Source organism: Onychomys torridus, chromosome 6, assembly GCF_903995425.1.
Source record: "Onychomys torridus chromosome 6, mOncTor1.1, whole genome shotgun sequence".
NCBI lineage: Eukaryota > Metazoa > Chordata > Mammalia > Rodentia > Cricetidae > Onychomys > Onychomys torridus.
In genome coordinates this window covers 10,069,110-10,096,516 of record NC_050448.1, presented here as the reverse complement: position 1 = coordinate 10,096,516, position 27,407 = coordinate 10,069,110, and the positions used below count along the sequence as shown (strand labels likewise).

The 27,407-nt window shown below is 40.3% G+C and overlaps 1 protein-coding gene across 1 annotated transcript; it reads right to left on the bottom strand.

The window, feature by feature from the left end:
• Positions 1-194: 194 nt before the first annotated feature.
• Lrrc34 (leucine rich repeat containing 34) lies at positions 195-26,511 on the bottom strand. The gene is made up of 11 exons (XM_036189477.1): positions 26,354-26,511; positions 24,550-24,670; positions 23,225-23,346; positions 23,061-23,125; positions 22,532-22,615; positions 11,002-11,130; positions 8,686-8,781; positions 5,429-5,583; positions 4,712-4,867; positions 3,429-3,555; positions 195-597 (listed from the first exon to the last, which is right to left on the bottom strand). Exons 2-11 carry the CDS (start codon positions 24,657-24,659, stop codon positions 394-396), a joined length of 1,248 nt encoding a protein of 415 aa, XP_036045370.1. The 5' UTR covers positions 24,660-24,670; positions 26,354-26,511; the 3' UTR covers positions 195-393.
• Positions 26,512-27,407: the final 896 nt, after the last annotated feature.

Genomic DNA, 27,407 nt, shown 5'->3' with positions numbered 1-27,407 from the left:
ATGCCTAAAAGTCTATGTGGAATACTTTTGAACTTTAAACTTGGAAATCTAAAATCCTCAGGAAATTTCCCAGCTGCATCCTTTCTACTATACCATTTGGTTAAGAAGTCTGTAGTGACGTTAGTGCTTTTTATTCCACTGTCTATGGTTTTTTTTGTGTCCGTTACTTGTTTTTTATTATAAAAAGAATTAGAGTAGCCCCATGGTTCTTCAAGGTTAATAGTGTAGTCTATATTGAGAATCAGTTTTTTTTCAACAAGGGGCAAGTACACAAAGTTTTAACAAATTTGATAAAAAATAACTTGTTCTAATTTATAAAGGTAAAATATAGACTATAAAATATAGTCTCTAAAAATGATAGACAAATGTGTGAAAACTATTCGAGCTTGTTTCTTATAGATGTTGGCCAACTGGAACAAGAGCAAAGCCTGCAGTAGATGCGTGGTCATAAGCATCTCCGTAAGTTGGCGTCCAGTAATAATGCCTTTTAAGGCCATTGGAGACTTCTGCAAGGTAGACATGTCCATCCACCACATATGGTTCCACATCTGTGTTATCTGGCTTTAGCCGGCCACTCTTCATCAAATCTGAATATGCCTAGGATTTTTAGAAAACTTTCATTAGGAATATAATTTATTCAATTTACAGTGGTTGTGCAAATAAATAATCAACTTAGCTGTGTTATTTTGTAAATTGAAATAAAATATTCTTAATATTGCTTAATTTTAGTATTATTCCAGATAGTATAGGTAAATTTTATTACTTAGTTATACATAATGGAAATGTAATTTTATAAAATTGATTTCTAAGTTTTAACATATATAGCACGTTTTCATATGTAAGTACTTTGTGAATCTCTGAGTTAATTCCCTATAATACCAATTTTGTGACCCACGGCCAGATGTTTGCATGTACTCTCCAGGTGGTAGTCGGCAGAGGGGGAGTCCCATGTGCTGGCACACGCCTGTATTCTCAGCAGAAGCTGAGGCAGGAGGACGGTTGAGTTCAAGATCAGCTGAGCTGCATAGCAAAATCCTGCCTCCTTCAAATAAATCTGATGATCATTAGGACCTCACACCTCAGAATAAACAAATAAATAAACAGCTCCATATGTAGTTCAGTTGATAAGCCCTCTGAAGTCAATACAGAAGTTTAGTTTTTAAAAAGACAATTCCATAGTGTTAAATCACCATTTAATCACATATCAATTGTTTGGTTTTTTTTTTTTTTTTTTTACTGTAGAATTTTCTTTGTGTGTCTCTGTGCTTCTTGGTGTGTATGTTAAGAGTGTTAATACAACACACTTGTGAGCTCTTGGGAGAACTTTTGACAGGAAAAGATTTCAAACTTTGGTTTTGCTTTCTGTTGTAGTTCTTCATTATTTTTGGTTCCATAGTCTGTATTTAGCTTGTGCTGTGTGGAAACCAAAACTATGGGTAGTTTTTTAGGCCCATTATTTTTGGCCATTCCTTTTACAAATCTTATGCTTTTTTCTCCTCTCTTTTCAAATGAAAGCTTTTTGTTACTATGCTTTCTGTCTCTAAAGTAGTATGATTCTCAGCAGCTCATGGAACTTTTTCCAAAACTGAGGACAACACAAGTCTCAACAGATACAAGAAAATTTGAAATAACATCCTGTATTGTATCTAGCCACAACAGAAGCTATATTAACAACAGAAAGTTTCCAGATTCATGGAAACTGAACAACTTGCTACTGAGTGAAAAGTAGGTCAAGACAGAAATCAAGAAGGAAATTAAGTATTTTTTAGAATTGAATGAAAATGAAAACACAGCATACCTATACCTATGGAACCCAATGATGGTGGTTATAAGAGGTAAGTTCATAGCACTAAATGCCTACTTCAAAAAATTGGAGAGATCTCACTAGTAACTTAACAGCACATCTAAAAGCTCTAGAACAAAAGAAAGAATAGTATTCAAAAGGACTGGGTGGCAGGAAATAAACTCATGATTGAAATCAATAAAATAAAAACAAACAAAAAACCACCAGAGTCAGTTGGTTTTTTTTAAGAAAATCAAAATTAACTAAAAGGTGGAGAGAGAAGATCCAAATTAATAAAATTAGAGATAAAAGGAGGGACATAACAGATACCAAGGAAATCCAGAGAATCATAAGGACACCTTTAAATGTCTGTACTCCACTAAATTGGAAAACTTAAGAGAAGTGGATACATTTCTTCATATATACCATCTACCAAAGTTAAATCAAGATCAGATAAGCAATTTAAACAGGGCTATGACCTGTAAATTAACTGTCTGCTTTAACTACTCTGGTAGTGCCATTTCTGTAGGATCAAATTGTACAGAAATGCTAAACTATTTTTGCAGTAAACTGACAGAACTTTCAATCTTGAAAAAAGTTTCTAAAATTGTCTATTGAAATGATCCCATGGAATTAAACATGAATACTATTCAACAGCAAAATTCATTTAATGTATAATCTACAATTTTTTTAAAAAGTCTAAAAGCTAACACTAGAGTAAAATAATATAATTATAAAACAAAATTAGAAAATAGTTTCTAAGATATTCAGCATTTTATTAAATTAAATAGTAAAATAGAAACAGTAATTAAAAGTTTCCCAAGTAGGACCTAGAGAGATGGCTCGGCAGTTAAGAGTACTGGCTGCTCTTCTAGGAGTCCTGAGTTCAATTCCCAGCACCCACATGGCAGCTCACAGCCATCTGTAACTGCAGTCCCACGGTAGGCAGTGCCCTGTTCTGGTGTCCATACATGCAGACAAAACAACCATATACATAAAATACCTAAAGAAATCAACCTTAAAAAAAAAAGTCTTCCAACAACAACAAAGAAGCCCAGGGCCAGATGGATTCAGCACAGAATTCTGCCAGACTTTCAAAGAAGAGTTAATTCAATACTCTATTCCACTAGACAGAAGGGCCATTGCCTATTTTTTTTACCCCGATACCTAAACCACAAGAAGACCAAATGAGGAGAATTACAGACCAGTTTCCCTTATGAACGTAGATGCAATTCTCAATGAAATACTTTAAAACCAAATTCAAGAACACATCACAAAGCTCACCCACCATGATCAAGTAGGCTACATCCCAGAGATGCAGGGACACTTCAGCATAGGTATGTAGTGTGAAGGACTCGGGGTTCACATGCACAAACACTAAGTGCCACAGAGCTTCTTGACACATGAGGAACTTTGCTACATCAAATCAATTGTAATTTTTGTTTTCATTTGGAGGAATTGGAAAATTGTGTAGCTTAGTGACCCTTAATACTTGTATATAGCATCTGATATCTTTCCTAGCAGCTGCTTTTTAGGGTTTAAGTTAAAAATTACCCGAAGTATAGTATGACATCATTCTTTGAAACCATTTATGAAAGGAACTTACAGGTATTGCAGAGCCCAACAAAAGTCTGAAAACACTTACCACACACGTAGCATCATCAAATTTGTTCCCCCAAATGTAGATATTAGATAATATGAGGTTTGTTTTCATTGACTGTGAAAGAGCAACAAGCCCTTCTCCTTCTATCTTGTTGCTGACTACAGACAATCTGTAGAAAAGAAACATGGAATTTGCAAATTCCACAAAGAATCTTAAGTCAGCATCAACACTTACTAAATCCATTTTATTAACATGTTTTAATGTGGTGATCCAAATAGTGGCTGTAGAGGTCCTTTAATCCAAGGAACCTTTTTTATTTTTTTATTTTTTTAATTGAATGTGTTATGTACCCAGGAACATTTCCAATGTTTAGAAAATAGCCTGCTTGCTTCTCTTCCTTTTTCCTTCCTTTCCTTTCCTTTCCTTTCCTTCCCCTTTCCTTTCCTTTCCTCTTTCTCTTTCCCTTTTTCCCTTTCCTTTCCTTTCCTTTCCTCTTTCCCTTTTCCTTTCCTTTCCTTTCCTTTCCTTTCCTTTCCTTCTTTCCTTTCCTTTCCCTCCCCTCCCCTTCCCTTCCCTTCTCCCCTCTCCTCCCCTTCCCTTCCCTTCTCCCCTCCCCTCCCCTTCCCTTCCCTTCCCTTCTCCCCTCCTCTCCCCTTCCCTCTCCTCCTCTCCCCTTCCCTCCCCTCCCTTCCCTTCCCTCCCTTTCCTTTCCTTCTTCCCTTCCCTTCCCCTCCCTTTCCTTTCCTTATGTATTTGGGTGCTTTGCCTGCTTGTACAGCTGCATACCAGAAGAGGGCATCTGATCCCATTGTAGATGGCTGTGAACCACCATGTGGGTGCTGGGAACTGAACTCAGGACCTCTGCAAGAGCAGCCAGTGCTCTTAACCACTGAGCCCCTCTCCAACCCCTACTTGATAAATGTTTTGAGTAGATTACAAACATAAGTATTGTGTTAAATGCTTATGATTTTTCTGTTAGCGGTCAGGATAAATGAGAGTTTTGGGGGCTGGAAAGATGGCTTAGCAGCTAAGAGCAATTGCAGTTCTTGCAGAGGACCCAGGCTCTGTTCTCAGCAGGCAGCTCAGAACCATGTCTAATTCCAGTTCCAAGGGATCTGATTCCCTCTTCTGGCCTCTGTGTACACATTTGGTGCATGTATAAACAAGCAAGTGGATACACATATGCATAAATAAAAAGAGAAATAAAGATTTTTTTTCTCATGAATTTGAATACACAATTATCCTATTAGAGTCACCCACTTTTTAAGAGATACTACTTAGAATTTTTTTTACTTATTTTGATTAAATGTAAAAATCATACTAACGCTTTAAGACTCCTGTTATGGGAAGTTAGAGTTTCACTGAGGTACTTTGCGCCTGCATTTTCTATTCTGTTAAAAGAAAGATCTATTACTTCCAAGGTAGTATTGCTTTTCAGTACATCAGCCAAATACACCATTCCATCACGAGTTATTTTATTGCTGTGGAAGGAAGCATATTTAGCAACATTTAAAAAACACAAACCATTGTTCTTATATTCATAAGCTACTTGAAACCATATAGTAAACTTTCTATTTCCAGTTAGTTTGCTCAATTTCCAAGAATAGAAATTCTCCATGAGGGGCTGGAGAGATGGCTCAGAGGTTAAGAGCACTGGCTGCTCTTCCAGAGGTCCTGAGTTCAATTCCCAGCAACCACATGGTGGCTCACAATAATCTGTAATGAGGTCTGGTGCCCTCTTGTGGCAGACAGCCATGCATGCAGGCTGAATGCTGTATATATGATAAATAAATAAATCTTAAAATAACCATCACAACATTTTAAAAAACTCCATGAAATAATGCTTCCATCTGTCTAGCAATCAAGTTATTACAGATATACTACTGTGTAAGTTAACTTAATAAACACTACAGCTTATGATAAAAGTTCAACAACAGTTAGAATTTCTAGTCACTGAAAGTAATGTCTAACACATATCTTGCATTCTCTGAACATTTGTGTAGACTATCCTCAAGACTTAATCTTTGCATTTTACCACTTACCAGCTGACATCAAGGTAGCGTAGGCTGCTGTTCAGAAACAGCGCGTTGCACAGCTGTTGCATACCAAAATTTTTTATGCCATGTTTACACATATGCAGTTCAACAAGGAAGTGATTTTCTTTCAACATGTGGCCCATGTGAACTGTAGACTCTTCCTAAAAATAGGTAACGTCTTTTCTGAGTTTGAAGTATTACTTGTCCATTTCAAGAGCATATATTTTCTTAAAGTTAGGTGGATTTTTGTTTTGTTTCTTGATACAGGGTCTCATTTATATAGCTTGGGCTAATCTCTGTCGCCCAACCTCCTGAGGACTGGTGTTACAAATGTGTGCCACCACATCTGGCCTTAAATTAGCTTGTTAAGAATACTGCATTAAAAAAAAAAAAAAAAAAAAACAAGGCAGGATGGTGGTGCCACACACCTTTAATCCCAGCACTCAGGTGTAGTGGGTAGCCATTCCAGCTTTGATCTGGAAGTTCCAACCCCCATTGAGGCTTCCGTAACTGTCACAATGCGCAGGTTCTCTTGGTTCCTGGACCCTGGATGCTGGAGGTAGACCAAGCAGAGTTTTCCAGGGAACACCGCCAGACTGTGCTACACCTTTCCCAGACCCTGTAACCTATCCCTTGTAAGTTACCCCACAAAATAAACCTCCCTTTTAACTATGTGGAGTGGCCTTAATAATTTCACCAATACTCAGGAGCAGAGGTAGGCAGATCTCTGTGAGTTTAAGGCTAGCCTGGTCTACAAAGTGAGTTCTAGGACAGCTCTGGCTACACAGAAAAACCCTGTCTCCAAAAACCAAACACCAAAACAAAACCAACAACAAAGAACAAACAAAAAACAAGAAGTCTGAGTGGTGGCGGTGGCGGCGGCAGCAGCAGCAGCGCACACCTTTAGTTCCAGTACTTGGGAGGCAGAGGCAGGTGGATCTCTGTGAGTTCAAGGCCAGCCTAGGCTCCATGGAGAAACCTTGTCTCAAAAAACAAAACAATTTTGTTAAGACTCTTAGTTTAAGGATAGAGATGTAGCTCACTGGGTACTGAGGACCTGAGTTCTAATTCCCACTGTTCATATAGAAGCCAGGGATGGGCACATATTCTTGACACCTCCTTGTTGGCTGGTAATGACAGGCAACTCATGGGCATTCATGTACAGTTAATCCAGACAATGAACTTTATGTTCATTGAGAGGCTCTGTCTGAAGGCAATAATGCAGGGAGTAATTGAGAAGACCTTTGACTTCCTCCTCTGAACCCTGCATGCACCCTTACACAGTCACAAATATATGCATATCCCACAGACACATATACAACAAAAACAGAGTCTATCATATTTGCACTTGGCATATCTTTTTTTAAAAAATAAAACTATCATTAGTGCCTCAAATAATATCTTGTGTGTGTGTGTGTGTGTGTGTGTGTGTGTGTGTGTGTGTGTGTCTCACCACATACCCTGGGCTAGCCTGGGAACTCAACATCCTACCTCAGCCTCCCAAGAGCACTGGGGTTGTGATGTGTACTGCTATGTGTAGTTCCAAATGAAATGTGTGCCTTCTTAGAAACAGGTAGCAGGAACTTGTAAAAAGCAGTAACTAAGTGACTTACAAAGAGGATGGATGATTGGGTTTATAGTGACAGTCGTAGTTACTTGAAAAGCTAGCAAAGCAGCTGTTTAGATCTTAGTGCACAGGCTTCCCCGTCCCTCAGCGTGCTCCTGTCTTTGCCGCCAGTCACCTTGATGGCTTAAGACACGAAGACAGTTCTCAGTGTTCCAAGACCCTCAGCTCTGCTTTGCCTTCCCACCTCCTTTTGTAGGGATTTCAAGTTCTGGAATGTTTGTTCATTTTTAAAGTTTACGGTCTAGATGTTCCTAGGTGAAAGATACATGTGTGCACATACATTTTCTTCCTCAAAGGTAGTCTTAAGTTTTTATCCGCAATCAAGCATAAGTGGGCCAAAGCAGTTTTGTTAAGAAGTCCCTGTAATATACTTTGTGGACAAATCATAGTATTTTACTCATCTTAAAAAATTGTTTAGACTTAGTTATTTTATATGTATACATGTTTTGCTGCATGTGTGTCTGTGCACCATGAGTGTGTCTGGTGCTTGCAGAAACCAACTATGAAAAGTAGCACTTTAAAATATGCTTACTTCTCAGTAATAGGAAGGAGGAACAATGAGCCAGATAATTTTAAATTATGGACAATATCTGAAAGTTCGAGGTTTATGTGAACCTCTAAATTCATTGTTTGAACTAGATAAAATGTGCTGGGCCTTCTTTTCTCCTCTCACTGAGACCTGTCACAGAATGAGTTCTTATTCTTTATGAGTTTCTTTTTGTTTTTGTTTTTGTTTAAATTTCACTGGAAGAGGTGAATGTGCATGCACATGTCACAGTGCACACATGGAGGTCAGAGGTCAGCGACAGAAATCAGTTCTGTTCTTCCACCATGCAGTCCCTGAAATTGATCTCAGCTCATCAGGTTTGGCAGCAGAAGCTTTTTAACCCCTGAGCCATCTTGCCAGTCCAAGTTTTTCTTTCTTTCTTTCTTTCTTTCTTTCTTTCTTTCTTTCTTTCTTTCTTTCTTTCTTTCTTAAAGATTTCTTTATTTATTATGTATACAGTGTTCTGCTTGCATGTACGCCAGTAAGCCAGAAGAGGGCACCAGATCTCATTATAGATGGTTTTAAGCCACCATGTGGTTGCTGAGAATTGAACTCAGGGCCTCTGGAAGAGTAGTCAGTGCTCTTAACCTCTGAGCCATCTCCCCAGTTTTTATTTCTTTAAGGAGAAGAATCCCACCCAAAAGGCTGTGGAAAAAAGAAGCCACATTTTCATCTCCCTCCAACAAGAACCTTAATCTATAGAAGGGATCAAGTTCAGACTCGCCAAACTTTATGCATGCACTTGTGTTGTGTTCCAAAATGTAATGGTCCAGCCATACCAATATAACAAATGATAAAACAGCCGTCATTGGTTGTACAAAGTGGCTTATGAAACTTTAAGCATACACACTTTCTTTCTGTCTTACACAGGTTTATACAGAACCCGAGTTTCATAAGCTTGCTGCTTAAGTAACAGCAGCTAAATGCATGTGAGTCACCAAGAGTGACATAATTCTCCTTTGGTACGTTTGCAAGCTGCAGTTATATATAATAGGACAGCTCTAAGAATGCAGTGTAGTCATGCACCATAAACCCCAGTTGGACCCTATTTCTTAGTCCAGTGGACACTGTTATCACTTGAGTACTGACCTGTTCTCCATACAGTATAGGTCGGTTCAGGTTTATCCCCTTGATTGCTTGGTTTTGAGTCAGTACTGTAGAAAATGCTATCACACTTTGCAGTCCCTACAAACAGGTAAAATCCATTAAGGAAGTTAACAGTGTATCACTCTCCCTGCATAACAATTTCAAGGTAATTATCTGAGTTCTGATAAAATTGTTTGTACAAAAGTTAAAACATCTCTTCTCAGAAGTGAAAACATCTCTTCTCAGAAGTGAATTGTTACCATATTCCTCCACCGTGTCCTAAAGTCTGCAGCATGCATGGGGGGTTTCCTGATGTTTCAGTGCCTGTTTCCTACACGTGACTCTGGGCTCGCTCCTCAGTCATTTAGGTCCTCCACAAATGAGGAGACAGCCCTGTGGGTCCCAGCTAAGTAAGTCTCCTGTACAAACACGCTTGTGCAGTCATTCTTGTATATTCTTACTGGTGCAGTAAGTGAGTGCAGTTAGGAGGTTGTTAGACACATTTTTATAGCTCCTGTAGGTCTCCCCAACTCCGACTGGAGGGCCTGTCCCCGCTCATCTTTGTGAAGACTCCACCTTACACACCCAGCCTGTTAGCTATTAAATGGCTTTTCTTGCTGCCTCTCATCCAGTTGGTCATTAAGCCTGAACACCTGCCTCCAAAAGATATCTCAAATTAGTTCATCTCCAAATGGTTCTGTGGCTGTTCCTCCTTCTCAAGCTCATCATCCCAAACCTGGATGGACGGCTGCAGCAGCTATCCCAATGGCCTGTTGGCTTCTTCCTGCCCTCCACTTCCCACAGAGAAACTGGTGACCCTTCAAAGCACTAATCAGATGTCCCTCAGCTTTAAGCCTTTCCATGATTTGCATTTATTTCAACTTCCTCTTCTCTGCCCCAGGATCTGTCCATGCGCTTTTGTTCCTGAGGGCACTCTTAATTCTGCTCCCTTGTGACCTGCCATAGGTGCTGTCCTGGGAGAAGTTTAGTACTGTTTTACTGTTTAATTAATACCATCCTGTTCATTTGGTTTTTTTTTTTTTTTTCTGTACTGAGGATTGAGCCTAAGCTCTTATGCATAATAGGCATGAACTCAAACTCAGCCCTTTTTAATTTTTCTTTTATTTTGAGACAAGGTATTGATTGCTAGGTTGTCTAAACTGGTCTTGAATACATTTTGTAACCCCCAGGCTTCCTGACTCTTAAGTATTACCTTCTCAGGTTTCAGGCATCCATCTTATTAAATAAAATTACCTTCTCCCCAACATCAGAGTAGTTGGTTTTCTTGAAAGTACTTTTCTCTGTTGGTTGACATTTCCTCCGAGTAAACTACAAAACCTCATGAGATCAGAGAACATCTCATTCACTGCTGCAGCCTTTTAGTGTCTCACATGACTGGTGTGTAGAAGCAGCAAAAACTGACTCACTAATTCCAAGAATTGTACCAGCTGCATCTTGCCATTTAAAAACATCTTTCCAAACCATTGCAGATTTTGTGTCCTACTGAATTGACATTAATCTGAGTTTATGCAACAGATTTAAAGATCTCAAGACTTGAAAGCATGATCAAGAAAAGTGTGATTTATAATTTGAAGACATGCAAAAAATGCAGATCTTGTTATCTGGTGGATGAAGCTTCCAGAGCCACTTTCAGCATCACTACAACTTTCACAGCACAACATACTCATTGCAAAGTATCTCCTATCAGAAGAAATGTATATTAAATCTTATAAAGTAGTATTTGTTGAATGTAAACGAGCATATCATTTTCTGTAAGTCACATACAGGTTAAGATGAGTTACACATACTTTAGAATATCTTTATTATGCTAGTTATTGTCTAATATTGTGTTTTCTGTACTTTAAAACTTCATTGTCTATACAAGTGTCTTGCCTACATATATGTATGTGCTCCATGCATATGTAGTGTCAATGAGGCCAGAAGAGATACCAGATCACCTAGAACTGGAGTTACAGATGGTTGTGAGCTACCACATGGGTGCTGGGAACAGAACCAGAGTCCTCTGTAACAGCAGTAAATGCTTTTAACTCCTGGGCCATTTCTACAGTCTCTATAATCTGATTAACGGTCTATATACTGCGTGAATGGGAAACCACATTTCCCACGAGAGTAGAGTAAGCCTTAATGTCTTGTCAGGGTAGCAGCATATATATGTGCTTCCAGCACTTGGGAGACAGAGGCAGGAGAACTGTGAGTTCAGCTGGCTCAGGCTGCATGGCAATCCTCTGCTCAGAAACAAACAAGAAGAAACCCCGAGAAGAACCCACTGCACCAGTGACTTTCTCAGAACCAGCTCACCAGGTCACAGTCGCCCAGATCCAGTTTCTCCAGGGATGAGTTTATCTGCAGCATTGCAGCAAAAACCATGCCGCCTGTATTTGCAATCTTATTTCCAGTCATTCTCAAGTATTTGAGAGTTTTGTTTTTCTGGAAAGGAGAAACAGTCAAAACTTAACTGCTTAATTTGAATTCATAAAATTCTCAATTAAATGAATCAACAGGTTGCATTACTATTTGCAAACTAATTTTTATTGAGAAAGAGTAGGATATATTCTGTAAAAGTAACTGTAGTGCATTCCTGTTGAACTCCAGAGAGCAGCACCTAGCCCTCATGCTTCCTTTGTTTAACCACACCTTTTGTTTCTTATCGCCCTATGTGAATCTGGTCTGAGAGTCAAGGATCAGGGAGTCAGTCCCTCAAGGATCAAAGGCCTATACAAAACTTGGTTCAGGAAACCCGGAAAACTGAGGTCCCTGATAAATTAAGTATTTGTACTTGGCATGTGGTCTCTGGGAGCTCCTTTTAGGTGCTTTGAAGGTATGGAAATTAACACGCTAAACTGTAAAGAGAGTAAATAAAAATGCCCTGGGTGAAGGGAAAGTGCTTCAGTCCTTCCAGGCTGGACCCCTACAGCCATGAAAGGCTGGATTCTTTCTTAAGATGCCTCTGAGTCTTCATTCATTGGACCCATGTGAACCCACATGCCTGTGTGGAGACCATTCAGTTACATTTGGTGCCCAACATGGGGCTTGAAGAAGGACAGAGGAGCTGGTCATCTTAAGAAGTGGAGAGAGCACTTTTCAGGGTAAGAGGACTCCAAGATTGGCAAAGTCATGGAGAATTTAAACTCCCCATCTCAGGAGCAGCAAAAATGTACAGTTGCTAAATGCTTGTCAAAATAAAAAGCGGTAACTGCACAATCTTTAAAGATAGAAATACAGTGGCTCCTGAGACAGGAAATAAATAAAATAAAGGAAAAAGACCTTTCTCAATAGAGAAAAGGGAAGGAAAGAAAATTAAAAAAGGAAATCTTCCCAGTAGAGAAGAGGGAAGGAAAGGAAATAATAGGAAATTTCTCAATGGAAAGGAAGAAAATGTTTAATCAAGAAAAAAGGATTTTCCCAGTAAAAAGGGAAAAATGTTAAAACTAGGCCTAAAGATTATAAGGCCCCGTAAAAGAAAAATAAAGAAAAAAAAAAAAGCCTCTTCTCAGTAGTAATAGAAGAAGAAAAAGTTCTTTCTGATATAAAAAAATTTTCAGGATAGCTAAAACTCTGAGCTCTTTCTGCCTGCCAGCACAGAGCAGCAGCATCTGAATTACAAAAAATCAGCGGGTGGGCTCACTGTTGTCTGTTTGTTTAACTTTGGTTTTTAAATGTTTTTTTTTTTTTTTTTTTATTTTTACCCCAGAGCAGGAATAACTCAATATTAAAGATCTCTTCATGGGAATTTTTTTTTCTGTTTTTCCCTAATGGTGGGAATAACTCATTAATAGTCCTTTCATGGGAGAAAGAGGAAGTTCAAATGGGTTCAACTTCTGGTAAAGTAGAATTTCAATCAGGACTTGGAATGCTAAGTCAATGCTATTTGAATTTCCAGAGATATTAATCATTCATTGTATAGAAGATGTTCTCTTCTTTTGATTGTCTAATAAATGTTTAGATGAATGTTTGATTTTTATGGTAGATAAATAAAGGAACAGGATTCATAATTTTAAATTATATATTGAGTATTCTCTTGTCTGTTGATCATTATTGAGAATTTGGCTCTGCTCTTTAAGTTGCTTTTTAGAAATTCTTGGTTGAATTCTATAGAAATGTTAACACTTGAAACAGATTGGGTGGTTGGCTTATTAAATAATGTGGTTGCTAGGATAAAAACTCATAGTAAATAATCTCTTACTGATAAAGAGTTTACAAATTTTTTTTCCAGTAAATAAAATACAGATAAATTGTTTGATCCACATTGTTAAAAATTGACAAGTTGCATCAACGTGTTACTTGGAATCTATAAAAAAAGGATCCTCTTTTAAAGATTTTATAAAAATACTCCAAAGTATTGCCTAAAGTTACCTCTTAAAATCCTATAGAGATTGTATTTAATGCTTTTATAGATGATATATATAAAAAGGACCGTGGAAATAGAAGCTGGTGATAAAATTGCTCAGTTATTATTACTTCAATATCTTAAACGCAAAGTGGCGCCTATATGTAGAACTGGAGGCTTTGGAAGTACAGAGGAAAAGGTGTGTTGGAAAACAGTTATCAATGATAAACAGCCTAAATTAAAAGTAAGATTATATGGGGTTGAGATTGAAGGATTATTGGATTCTGGTGCTAGATGTATCTATAATTTCACAAGAATCCTGGGATCTCAACTGGCCTTTACAAGAAGTCTCCACTCAATTTATAGACATTTGAACATTATCTCAAGTAAAACAGAATGCAGAATGGATTAAATGTATATGATTGAGACAGCCATAAATTTATGAGGAAGAGATTTGTTATAACAATGGGGATCTCAAACTAATATTCCTACAATTTCAAAAACATCTTGTAAATTGATATTTAAATTGGGATATATTCCTGAAAGAGGCCTCAGAAAAAATTATGAGGGAAGGTCACAGGCTATTCGAGTTGTACAAAGACAAGACAGGACAGGATTTGGCTATCCAAATTTAGAGTAGGGGCCACTGTCTGTAGCCTAACTTTATATCAGTATTTTGTAAATCACCCACTGGAAGGGGTATGTAAACAATTTCCTTAGTCTATTATTTATCACTATATGGATGATATTTTATTGGCTGCCTCTGATACAGATACCTTAAAAAATGTTTAATGTAGTACAAAAAAATTTTACCCTGTTGCAGATTACAAATTTCTCCTAAAAAATACAAAAAAAAAAAAAGAGAGATTCTCTTAGCTATTTAAACTATAAATTAAATAAACTGAGAATTCAGCCATGGAAAGTACAGATTAGGAAAGACTGACTGCATACTCTTAATGATTTTCAAAAATTATTGGGTGATATTAACTGGTTGCAGCCTACAAACAGCCTACTCAAGAGCTAACTAATTGGTTTCAAATTTTGCAGTGTGGCTCAGATTTTAAACAGTCCAAGACAGTTAGCAGCTGAGGTTGAAAAAAAATAGCTCTGGTAGAACAAAAGTTACAAAATGCCTGTATGGATAGATTAGACCTTACAAAGAGGTGTATTTTTGTAATTTTACCTTCAAATCATTCCCCTACTGGACTCATTATGTAGAGAGAGGAGTATATTTTTGTATGGATTTTCTTAGCTCACAAACAGTAAAAAATTAAAAACCTATATAAAAAAGTTTCTAAAGTAATCATAAAGAAAAGATTAAGACTTCATCAATTGTCAGGTATGGATCCAGCTGAGATTATGGTACCCTATACCAATTCTGAAATTAGGCAATTGTTGAGAGATCTAACCTCACCCAAAAAAAGATGCTTGTTAAACAGAAGGGGGATATAGGACCCCAGAGATAAACTGCATAATGCCCTCCTAATCTTAATTTTTTAAAAAATGCTAATGAAACAGGAACAACATTGGGTTATGGAAAGAATTGCTGAATCGAGTCAGCCCATGTATTATAAATACTTTAACACCAAAATAGTCCAAGAAAAATGTTAAGTTAGGGCCAAGGTTATGCTTATGTTTTCACAGGAGATAATAAAATTATGGATTCCATCGAAATTGATAAAAATCCACCATGAGCAAAAGACATCTCCAAGATGCTGAGATGCAGAATGCCTCTGCTGAAGTGGAGACATGAGACCTTTGCAACAAACAACTAACCCTCCTACCTGGGGACAGCTTAAGAGTTTGTGTGACAAAGGAGAGATGATACTTCACCTGACTCACAAGCCTCTGAATGCTACACCATGCTTTCCATGGTAAAGGTGCAGGTAAAAGTGATGGATCATAATTATTGGGCTTATATCCCTAATCCTCCAATTAACATAGCAGTAGGTTGGGGAGGTCACAGGAATATATTATAAGAACTCAGGCCAGGCAGCGGTGGCGCATGCCTTTAATTCTAGCACTCAAGAGGCAGAGCCAGGCAGATCTCTGTGAGTTCGAGGCCAGCCTGGTCTCCAAAGCCACACAGAGAGAAACCCTGACAAAGCCACTTACTACCTGAAGGGATCAAGGAATTCCTTCAGAGGAAGCCAAAAACCAAGGAGTAGTTGGTGTTATTTGGCTTGTTATATATCAGCTGTCTTCTGTTATGAAAATCATGTGTGCCTTCATAGTTTTCCCAATTGATTTTTCCCCCCAAAGAATTGCTAACAGTGTAGACTGATCACAATTTGGACATTTACATTCAAGGTATTTGGAGAACAACCTCAGGAAAGACTTCCTTCCTCCCTCAGGCCCATCCGTTTTCTTCTCCTTTTACAGCTGGAATCAGATAGCTCCCTTAGCCACATTCAAAGACTAACAGAAATAACAGTCCAGACCACCACATGCTAGTCTCCTGATTTAAGGTAAATTCCACAAGGAGACACCGCCTAGGTCAGGTGGACCTTAAGTAATACCTTTGCACAATTTAGCTCAGACCCTCCTTTTCTTACAGCCTTATAGACCTCTAACTTTATAGACCTCTAACTCCTTACCTAACCACTTCTAGGAATATTTAGATAACTTTGTGCACTGACAGCTATGCTCAGCCAGAACCCTAGTTCAAGCCTCCCTGTAATTATCATCATTGGCAGCATCCGGCCAGGTCCATCCCCAGTTGGAGGAAAGTACCTTATCAGAGATACCTCTGTATTCTCTAGGAACAGACTTAAGCGTCCAGACTACCTGTTTGAGAAGGCCTGGCAGATATGCCAATTAAGCTTAACTTTCTCCTTTCCCAAATCTTACCTCTCCCTTTAACTATCACCAGAGGCATCCAGTTGTACACAGGCTGCCTAGCGACCAAGCACACTTTACCCAATACTGCAGAAAAAAACAGCAGATAGCTTGGGCAGATAAGGCTCAAAGGGATAGAAAGGCAAGTGTATTTTCAGAGAACGAGGACAGAACTTAGAGGTATAAGGAGAGGAGAAGAAGAGAGAAAGGGAGAGCTTGAGGACAGAGAACGGAGAGGAATAAGGAGGATTTTGACCAGAGAGAACGTGTGGACAAGATGCAAGATGAAGATGAGGAAGAGCCAGATGGGGAAGTCCTAGCTGGGTAAGAACAAGCTGAGAAGGACCTAGATGAGGCAGAATTAAGACGAGAGAATTAAGATAGAACTTAGAGGGAGCAGTAGATAAATGGAGAGAAGTCAGGCAAGAAAGGAACTAGGCACGAGAACAGAACTGGAGCTGTGTGGAGAGGACTTAAAGTGAATGGACTAAAGACCTTGGAGTACTTAGATTCATCTCCTGAAAATAATTCTCGCCACTCGCAGTTTTATCTTCTAAGCCCCTGGGAAGTATATTAAATAAGGCTGGTCCTTTATTAATATGCAAGAATTCCTGTAATGGTTAATGAATCTTCTTGGCTACCTGGTCCTTACAACAACCGAGGTCCCACTCAGCCAATGGAGGAGGGTACAATGATTGACAATTATACCATTGGAGTACAAGGAATTCCTATTTGCATGGGAAATGGAATTCAGTGCCTAAAAATAACCTCTCAAGTATGGCTATCCATAGTCAATACTACCCAGGATTATGGTAATAAATTTTATATGCTTCACGCATCCTGTTTTAAAGGACAGAAGATTAATACTACTAATTCCATAAATCTACCATTCTGTGAGATGAGGGTTACCAACAAGGAATCTAAGTACATTGGCAACAATGTAAGCGTGAGAAAGCTCGAGTGCTAATTAATATTTCCCAAGGAGACGTCATTGATTGGAGCTCTTATGGCTCAAAGAAAATATTCTCACCCAGAGTTAAAATGGAAATGGTATAATATAAATGGAACTGTAGAAATCAGTGCTTCTATTAATAAACCTACTTGGTGGCATGGAGTTGGAATGGCAAGCCCTCTCCTGCAATTGGGTGATTCAATTCAGACTAACTTGTGGAAATTGGAAAGTGCCTTCCACCCTCCTAAAGTGTGGGAAGGAAAAATAAACATTAAAGATAATAAGTACACTGTCTTTTAGACTATATCAAAGCCATCCCATTATGGCATGTGTACCATTGCCTTACTTGCTATTAAAGGGCACCCAAATAATTACAGCATCACTTGTGAACAGTGCCCTTCATCCCTGTGTTAATTCTAGTATGTTTTTAAATTTGACCTTTGAAAGTTTATATATTCTTAGAGTGAGGCCAACAATTTGCGTACTAATGAAGTTGTCGAGGTCATGGAATGATGATCCTGGTACAGAAGCTCGCTGAAAGAATATTAAAAAGAACACGTTGTATGGCTGGACTGGTGGTTGCAGTTATTATTGGAATCATTGCATTGACAGCTACGGCAGTGACGGCTGGAGTAGCGCTTCATAAAAAAAATCCAAACCACTGAATTCATTAGAGATTGGCATAAACATTCAGAAGAACTTTGGGCTGAACAAAATAAGATTGATAATGAGATAGTAAATGAATTAGCTTAATTAAGGCAAGCTGTTGTATTGTTAGGGGATCGGTTAGAGATTTTGAAGAAACAGGTAAAATTAAAATGTTATTGGAATGTTTTTTGTTATTGTATCACACCCTTAAGATTTAATGAAAGCAAATGTGATTGGGAAAAGGTTAGGATGCATTTGCTGGGTCACCCTAATTCTTCTCAAATGGTTTTTGATTTACAGAAAGAAATCAAAGAAACTTTTGCAAAAGAAGTTACCTGATACGAAAGGAATGGACATTATGGAGAATCTAGTGGATAGTACAGCCTCATTCAATCCTCCGAATCACTTTAATAGACTTCTGTCCTGGCAGGTGGTGCCCTTGTTCTAGCAATAGGAACTTTATTGGCTTTAAACTGTGTTTTGGTCTACTTACAGAAGATTGTGAGACAGATAGATAGGAAGAAGGCTGTATTTACTGTAAGGCTGCATAACCTTTGAGATAATTGATTTTTTTTTTTTTTTTAAGGAAAAGGGGGATTTATAGTGCATTCCTGCTGAGCTCCTGGCCTGGCTCCAGAGAGCAGCACCTCGCCCTAATCCTTCCTTTGTTTAACCACACCTTTGTTTCTTTTCTCACCTACGTGAATCTGGTCTGAGATCAAGGATCAGAGTCCCCCAAGGATCAAAGGCCTGTGCAAAACTTGGTCCGGGAAACCCAGAAGACCATGATACCTGATAAATCAAGTATTTGTACTTGGCATGTGGTCTCTGGGAGCTCCTTTTAGGTGCTTTGAAGGTACAGAAATTAACCGGCTAAACTGTAATAGAGAGTAAATAAAAATGCCCTGGGTGAAGGGAAAATGCTTCAGTCCTTCCAGGCTGGACCCCTACAGCCATGAAAGGCTGGGTTCGTTCTTAAGATGCCTCTGAGTCTTCATTCCACTGACCCATGTGAACCCACACACCTGTGTCAAGACCATTCAGTTACAATAACCTCTAATGTCTCATAATAGCTGAACATTTTAAAAAGAATGACCAAGAAACAAATTCCCAGGAAATAAAGGAGATTTTAATATTCAAAATTCTATAAATTTGTTTCATAAAAAAATGTATTACTGAGTTGAAATTCACATGGCAAGAACTGACCATTTGAAAATGTTCAATGGCATTTTCTTCTTTCACCATGTTGTTTAGCCAACACTGTAGCTAGTTCCCAAACACTTCCCACCATCCCTTGAAGCTGCCCTGTATCCAGCTATCATCCCCCCCCCCTTCATTTTTTAGTGTTCGGGATCGATATCAGTACCTCACATGTGCCAGGCTGGTGGTTCTCAACATGTGAGTCACAACCCCTGGGGGGTGGGTTGAACAACCTTTTCACAGGGTTCACATGTCAGATATTCTGCATACCTGATATTTACTTTATAATTCATAACAGTAGCAAAATTCAGTTATGAAGTAGCAACAAAATAATTTTATGGTTGGGGGTCATTACATCATGAGGAACTGTATTAAAGGGCTGCATGCAGCATTAGGAAGGTTGAGAACAACTATGTTAGGCAAATGTTCTGTCATTGAGATACATCCCCAACTCCGAATTTTATTTTATGTATATGGGTGTTTGCCTGCATGTATATACACCATGTACATACCTGGTGTCCATAAAGACCAATAGATGGTATTGGATCTTCTGAAACTAGAGTTAAAACCAGTTATGAGCTGCTATGTGCATACTGGGAACAGAACCCAGGTCCTCTGCAAGAGCAGCAAATGCAGGCAAAATAAAACAAAAACAAATACATCTTAAAAGCAAAAAGCCAACTGTTGTCTGAAAACAGCTCACCTTATTAGCAAAGACACAGGACTGAACACAGTCGAAGAAACAGTGCATGCTGAAAGTAACATCAGAAACAGTGGCCCTCAAGCCAGTCTTAGAAGACAGAAGACCACCACGGAATCATAAAGGGAACACTCCACCAAGAAGATACTCCTTTCCCATGTTTTATTCACTCTAAATCCCATAGCCCATGGAACAGTGCCAGCCACATTTATGATAGATTTGCTTTCCTCAGTTTTGACAGGTGTCTCCTGTGTGATCCTAAGTCCAGTCAGGTTGACAATGAACACAAATTTAAACATAAATCTACTCTGTCAACTTGATACCCACACATAATCACTTATAAACTACACCAACCACTGGTCTTCAGAGGCACATGGCCATCTCTTAAGCATCATACACTGAGCTCAATTCCAAGATCCCTCCTAAGTCTTAGCAGTTCTAACTTTATTCCAAAGTCTAAGCTCAAAAGTCTGCTCTGAGACTCAAGGTACTATTACCTGTGAACCCCTGTAAAATGGGAAAATAAGTTACACACTCCCAGTATACAACAGCACCAAATACTCTCCCATCCCAACAGATATACGAGAGGACATGGAAGGGTCAGACTACAGCTAGATCAAACCTGAAGCTGCATGTCCAGCATTTGGTCTCCATTGGAGTTGGGTCACTCTGCCCTTCCAGCTCGGTTCCCTGTGGCAATTATGGCCTCTTTCAAGGGCTGGCTTCTTTTGCTGCCTACAGGCTGCCTCAGTAAACATCCCATATTTCTGGTATCTCCAATACCCCACCTTTCTGTTACCACTTAGACCCCACCCCTCATGTCTTCACATACAGACCAGAAGCCACTGTAAGGATCTGACCCTGCTGCACCTTGTATGGCCTCAGTGTTATTCTGGAGCCTTGGTGCAAATCTTCACAAACCTCCCATGCTTGTATCTTGCATGCCTGCAAAACCTCTACTGCAGGGAAGATGCCCTGAGTTCTGCTGCCAGCTCATGATGTAACCTGGCCTCCTTGGACTATAGCAGCTTCTGCATGCCTTCATAGTTGAACCTGGAGAGGAAACTTCCTTAGGTGCTCATTTTCCAACAGGGTACACTGAAGATTTTTTTTCCAGGACATGTGCTTTCAGATGAACTTGCCTTGTTACACCCTGGAGTTTTCCACCCAACGGTCTTGAATTCAAGGCAATATTTCTACTGCATGGTGTCAAGTGTGAGGTTTCTCTTTAGATGGCACTTGCCTTACCAGTCATAGATGCTCTGTCAGCACCTGCTGTCTCCAGCCCTTTGGCCATGCTGTACCTCTCTCCAGGATTTCTGTTGTCTTGAACTGCAAATCTGACTAAGAGCCCTGACTGAGCAGTAACTGCGCACAGCCTGAACATTATATTGTCTTGAAACTGCCTCCACCAAACAACTTGGGCCATTACTCTTGACTTGAGCCTCCCTCAAGATTTTAGGACATAGAAGACAACTAGATTCTTGGTCAGACTACACTACAAGTGCTCTCTAAGGCAGTTCCTGGTGGAGTCTGTTGCCCTCGCAAGCCCTGGCTCCCGTCCTCATTTCTTTTTCTTTATTTCTTAGATTTTATTTATTTTCATTTTATGCTTTTGCCTGTGTATATGTCTGTGCAGCAGTTGTGTGCTTGAGGCCCACAGAGATCAGAAGTGGGTGTCAGATCCCCTGGAACTGGAGTGATAGACAGTTGTGAATGCTGGGAACCAAGCCCAGGTCCTCTGCAAGAACCAAGTGTTCTTAACTTCTGAGTCATTTTTCCAACCCCTTAGTTTTCTATTACCATCATCATCATTGTGTGTGTGTGTGTGTGTGTGTGTGTGTGTGTGTGTGTGTGTGTGTATGTGAGAGAGAGAGAGCGAGAGAGAGAGAGAGAGAGAGAGAGCAGGTGTGCTCACCTGCCATGGCAAACATGTGGGCAGCAGAGGACAACTCTTGGGAGTTAGTTTGCTCCTTCTACTATGAATTCCATAGTATAACTCAGCTCACCAGGCTTGCATGGCAAGCTATCTCAGTGTCCATATTTCTACCAGCACCCTGGGCTTCCAAACTCCCAACACAATGGTTCATTAAACCCCACTTATACCTGCACATGGTTCCAAAAGCTTCTACATTCTTTCAACATACTAGTTCTAAAGACTATAGAAGTTTATTACATTAATACTGTCTCAGTAGCAGTCTTCTGTATTGCTTATATCTCTTCTTGCTGTAACCTAATCCTTGCTCAGAAGCAACTTGAAGAAGGAGAGGGTGGTGTCTGGCTCACAGATCAGGAAACAGCCTACCATGATGGGCATGGCAATAGGGATGGAAAGTGACTAAGTCAGACTGTACTGTAGCCAGGTGTCAAAGAAGGAGAAACGGTGGCATTCCTTTAGAGACAAGGGCTTACCTGTGTAACCCGGACTATCCTTGATCTCAGCCACCCTCCTGCCTCTTCTTCTAAGTTCTGAGGTTCCAAGTGTGTACCACCATAACCAAGCAAAGCTGTTTAGTATTTTTTTAATGAGTTCAAAGTTCTCAAGTAAGAGCCACACTTATATAAACTGAACCACACTAAAACTATATATTTAAGGGGCTGAAGAAACGTCTCCAAGATTAAGAGCAATTACTGGTCTAGAAAAAGACCTGATTTTGGTTCCCAGCACTCACATGGTGGCTAACAATCACCTATCACCCCAGGCCCAGAAGATTCAATGCCCTCTTCTTAACCTCTACAGGCACAAGGTACACATGTGGTACACATACATGGAGGCTCATACACATGAAAAAAAAGTAATAAATCTTTGGGACTAGAGAGATGGCTCATCAGTTAAGAGAACTGTTCTTCCAGAGGACTTGGGTTCAAGTCTCAGCATCCATATGGCATCTCACAACCATATGTAACTCTAGTTCCTGGGGACCCGACTCCCACTTCTGGCTTCTGCAGCTACCAGGAATGCATGTGGTATGTAGACATATATGCAGGCAAAACATCCATATACATTACACACACACACACACACACACACACACACACACACACACACACACACAAAATTGAAATGACATAAGCTCACATTAACTTTGGTTATGTTGTTTCCAAACTACAAGAAGTTAAAATTCACAAATGAAATACTGCTTTGAGGTATGTAAATACTTACATGTAGGGCTTTAGCAATCAATTCTCCACCTTCAGGTCCAATATCATTAAACATAAGGTTTAAGTAAGTGATATTTGGCTGTTTCTAGAATAAGGAGAGAAAAGAGCTATTGCATTTGTATTACAGGAAGTGAATTAGTCTATACACACAACTTATTCAATTTAAATTATCTCCATATAAAATCTATCAGAATTCCAACCAAGGCAATCACCATTTAAGGAGAAAAAAGGAAGTCACTCTTTTCTTTCAAATACTGTAATTGCAGTATCATTGAAAGGAAAAGACTGAGTTTAGTTTTATCAACAACTGAACATGTGGACATCTTTGTATCTAACCATGGTTTGCAAAAGACAACTCAGCTCTCTGGAGAGCAAATCCAAGTGGATTTCCATGTATTTCAAGAGCTACACAGAACTGAGACTTGAGATCCTTGTGGTTTCCATACATGGTGTTTGCCTGTGTACAATTTACCTACATGGGTTCATCTCAGCAGAACAACAAGCAGGGACACCCGGTGTCAGTGCAGTACCTGAAGCAGTTTTGAAGCATAGTAGGCACCAACATCACTTATACTGTTATACCTCACATCCAGACCTGAAACACACAGGTGAACAGAAACCGATAGTCCTGACAAAGAATGCTGAGAAACAGGAAAGTGAAAAGCAGACAGTGTCTACTCTTAAGCAAACATACCATGGATATGTGACTGGTTCTTTAAAACTTTAGAAAGAAGCCAAAAATCTTCACCTGTTATTTTTTGTACTGGGACTAAGTGATTGTTACCAGCAATGTTTACTGTGATTCCTCCTTCCTGTCTGTCAAAATAAAAAAAGACAAAGAAAGTGAGGCCAATGTTGACACAAAATCTGAAACCCTTCTAACGTGACCTTGCAAACATAGCTAATTTCCCCATCACTTGATTTCTCTCATGCACCCACCCCACTGTCTTACTTTTATTTCTGCTATAATAAAACATCCCCACAAAAAGAAATTTAAGAGTCAGTCTCTGTTGGTGCACACCTTTCTTTCTTTTGTATTTATTTATTTTTGTTTGTTTGTTTATATTTTTAAACAGGGTTTCTCTGTGTGGCATGCATCCTCAGTTACTTCATGTAGTCAGCTGGATTTCTCCAGTCTTATCCAGTTCAGCACCCCTGTGTCAGGAATGACGCTGCCCACAGTGGGCTGCATCAGCTCATGGTAATTAACTTAAGACAATCCTCTATAGATATGGGCATCGGCTAAGAATGTAGAAAATTCCCTATTCTCAAGTGATTCTCAGTGTCAGGTTGACAAAGCTAACCATCCAACCCACTTTAGACCGAGTACTTTAAGAATGCTTTAGGTTTCTGCAGTGATAAACACCATGACGGAATCAAGTTAGGGAGGAAAGGGTTGATTTCATTGTTCAACTCTTGGGTCATACTCCAATACTGAGGGAAGTCAGGGCAGGAACTTAGGGCAGGGACCTGGAGGCAGGAACTGAAGCAGAAGCCATAGAGGAACTCTGCTCCCTGGCTTCTCAGTCAGCCTTCTTGTAGCTCCCAGGACCACATGCCCAGGGTTGGCACCACCCACAGTAGGCTGAGCCCCTCTGTGTTCATTATGAATCAAGATACTATCCCCAGTGGTCTTCAGACAGGTGATTTGGTGGAAGCATTTTCTCAGTTGGTGTGTCTCTTTCCAGGTAAATCTAACTGTGTCAAGTTGACAAAAGAAAAAGAAACAACAACAGCAACAACGAGGACAAAGGACAGGCCTGAATCCACCCAGCTCCTGGGAACTGAGGTAACCACAGCGCCCTGGCTGGAGGGCTCCTGGACTAGTCCTCTCCCCAGTGTCAGACAGTGTACCTAAGACCTCAAATGTCCCACGTCTACCTATTCCCCTAAGTCAAAGGCTATGTCTACTTTACCAAACCATCTTCACACAGGATAAAGCCACTGGATGGTCCAGGATTCCACAGAAATGAGGATCAGTGGGTACTTTTGATACACTTGAATATTTATCTTCCTTACCCCTTTTTAATGTCTTCATCCACTTTTTGGAGTATATGCAGTATGTAAGGATTAGTTTGCCGTACATTCTCTGAACAAAGCTGATTGTAGTGTTCCTGGAGGGTGTTCATAGATGCTGGAGCTTTGGAGACATAAATGTATTCTCATCACATATAAATTATGCCCAAAGTTTCAACAACTAAATTTCTTTCAAAGGAGTGTGTGTGTGAGTGTGTGAGTGTGTGTGTGTGTGTGTGAGTGTGTGTGTGTGTGTGTGTGTGTGTGTGTGTGTGTGTGTGTGTGTGGTGAGGGTGAGGAACAGAAAAGTCGGGAGGAGGGAGCAAGGGGGGTCAAACAGGTTATAAATGCACCAGAGAAGGTGGGCAGACTGTGGTTCCAGTCAGCACCCTAGCTGAAAGGGGGCAACAAGCCTCTACCACAAATTGGGTAGCTGAGGGAGAAGTGTCCAGAGAAATTACTCTGGGCAAACTCAAGCATCTAAGGGAAGTGCAAAATCAAACTGACTCTAAAGTCTTCCTAGGTGTCCCTTTGGGTTGCAATGATCTCACACTTTAACTAGGCTACATTCTTAGAAGCTGCCTTCTCTAAATTTCCACATCTCAGAAACGTCCATTGCTGTGGAGCGGCATCTCTACTATCAGAGTGTGCCATCCACAGCTGCAGAACGAGATTTAAGATCTGGTATAATTAAATTAAAGGAAATTAACCTTTCTTATATTTTTAAAGATGTATTTGAATCTTATTTTTATTTATTTGTGGTGTGTGTGTGTATGTTTAGACAGAATTGGAATCATTGGTCTAGTTTTATATCTTTCAATTAATGAGTAGTTCTTTCAAACATTACTCTCTAAAAAATACATCAGGAAGGTGCCTCATGTGGATGGATGTACATGCATACTAGATTCCATCACCCATTTTAGGAAACTTTTGGCTAATTAAATAATGTATGTAGCACAATATTTTCCAAGATGGTCAAATAATCTTGGATATGAGTTTAATTTTTCAACTACTTTTGAAAAGTGCCAAATTAAGTGAAGGTAAACAGAGACCTATCTAGGACACTTCTTCTCAGGACATTTAAGTCATTCAGGTCACGGAGATTCTCTGATTTGCCAGGGGGAAACCGGGTCAGAATGCCGCATCTCTGAGATGTATATGGAACACCATTTACTAAGTGCAGTATTAGCATCCCGGAAACACAAACACTCTGGTGGTTTCTAAACTGAAGCCACTTTGCTGCCTCAGGCTACTAACTTCTTGAGATGGAATACCAGCGCTTCTGGTGTCTTCCCCTACACAGAAATTGAATCTCTAAACTGTGCTTTCTTCAGCGGCCCAGCTACCGTGCCCACGGAAAGCAAACTGCCTTCTTCTCCCCTCCAGGGAGCAGGACAAGAGCAGTCAGGAGTTCAGCCTGAGTAGTACACCTCTAACGTTATGCTTCATTTGTTAAATTCATGGACGCAGACATACTCTAAGTGCATGTAGAAGTATATGTGTGAATAATAATGTCACGATAAAACACCTTCTATATACTAACTTAAAAATGAAAACAAAATAGATGAAGAGGTTAAAAGAAAAGAAAGTGTGGATGGTCTAGAAGTGGGATCTCAGAAAAGTCTCAGGAGCTTCCTGCTTGTCTGGGATGGTTTCCTGGGGCACAAACTCGGGGACGCAGAAGAGCCCCCAGCGCACCTTCCCCAGACCCCAAGAGCAAAGCCACAGGCACTATCCTGCCACACCTCTCCTCACAAAGCCAGGAGAACCGGTGGTGCTCAAGGGCGCCCCAGAGTTCTGCGCCTACCTGGGGCTTCTGCAGATGGGATCCGCCGCCGTCCTTCGGTTGGCCTGCAGCTGCAGGGCCGGGTACCCCTTACCCAGCTCGCCCCGCAGGTCCGGACCGCTGAAGAGGAAGGTTGTGGCTGGGCTTTCTCTACAGACTGCTCCTGCTGGGTCCTCACCTGGCTGGGACCACTACCAGGCCAGCTACCCGAGTCGTTGCCATGGCAACCACAGAGCTTCCTGCAGAAGGAAGGAGGAAGAGGCGGGGCCACAGTTGAGAGGGCGGGCACCCCGTAATCAGTAGGTGGTGATCGCTCACCTTAAATTTACCTACTCTGGGTTATAGTCACTGAGATGGGAGCTTCGAGAGTTGGGAGCCTACCCTGCTGTGCTAGGGACCAACTATAAATCCTAGTGACCTAGCCTTTCTTCCCAAAAAGGACGCGAAAGGCTTCGGAATCTGGTGGTAGAACCTCCAGGTGTAAAGGGCGTGGGACTGTAATAGCTTAAAGGGTTTTAGTGGCGCCCTTTGGAAGGGTTGCCTGGAGAAGGTGACTTCCACACTAGTCTGAGACAGCCCGCCCCAGGGCCAAGCTGCAGAGGCACAGGTACAGTCAGTACCTTGAGTATGGACGCAGGCAAGGTCATATCCATGTGGAATCTGACATATAGTAAAGGCTGTGAAGGGGTGGGGCAGGATGACAAGGACCTTCAGGTGCAGATTGCAGACCCACGGATGGAGGGTGAATTTATAGGACAGCCCAGAAGCGGGGCCTGAGATAGCCTCAGAAGCCTAACTAGCGCTGGAGACCAGGGATGCCGAGTAGTATTGCAGGGTGTCTCAGTCAGGATGTAATATTGAATATGTGAGGAAGGCCAGCAAGAAAGAGGTGGGTTGGGGTTGGAGCCAGACAGATCCCTGGAAGGTAAGAGTGGATGAAGGCTGGCAAGGTAAAAACAGTTACAAGGTAAAGAACAGCCTGTGCGGTGGCTCATGCCAGCATCCGGGAGGCAGAGACTCGGAGCTCGGTGACTTCGAGGGCAGCCTGGTTTACAAAGAGAGTTCCAGGAAAGCC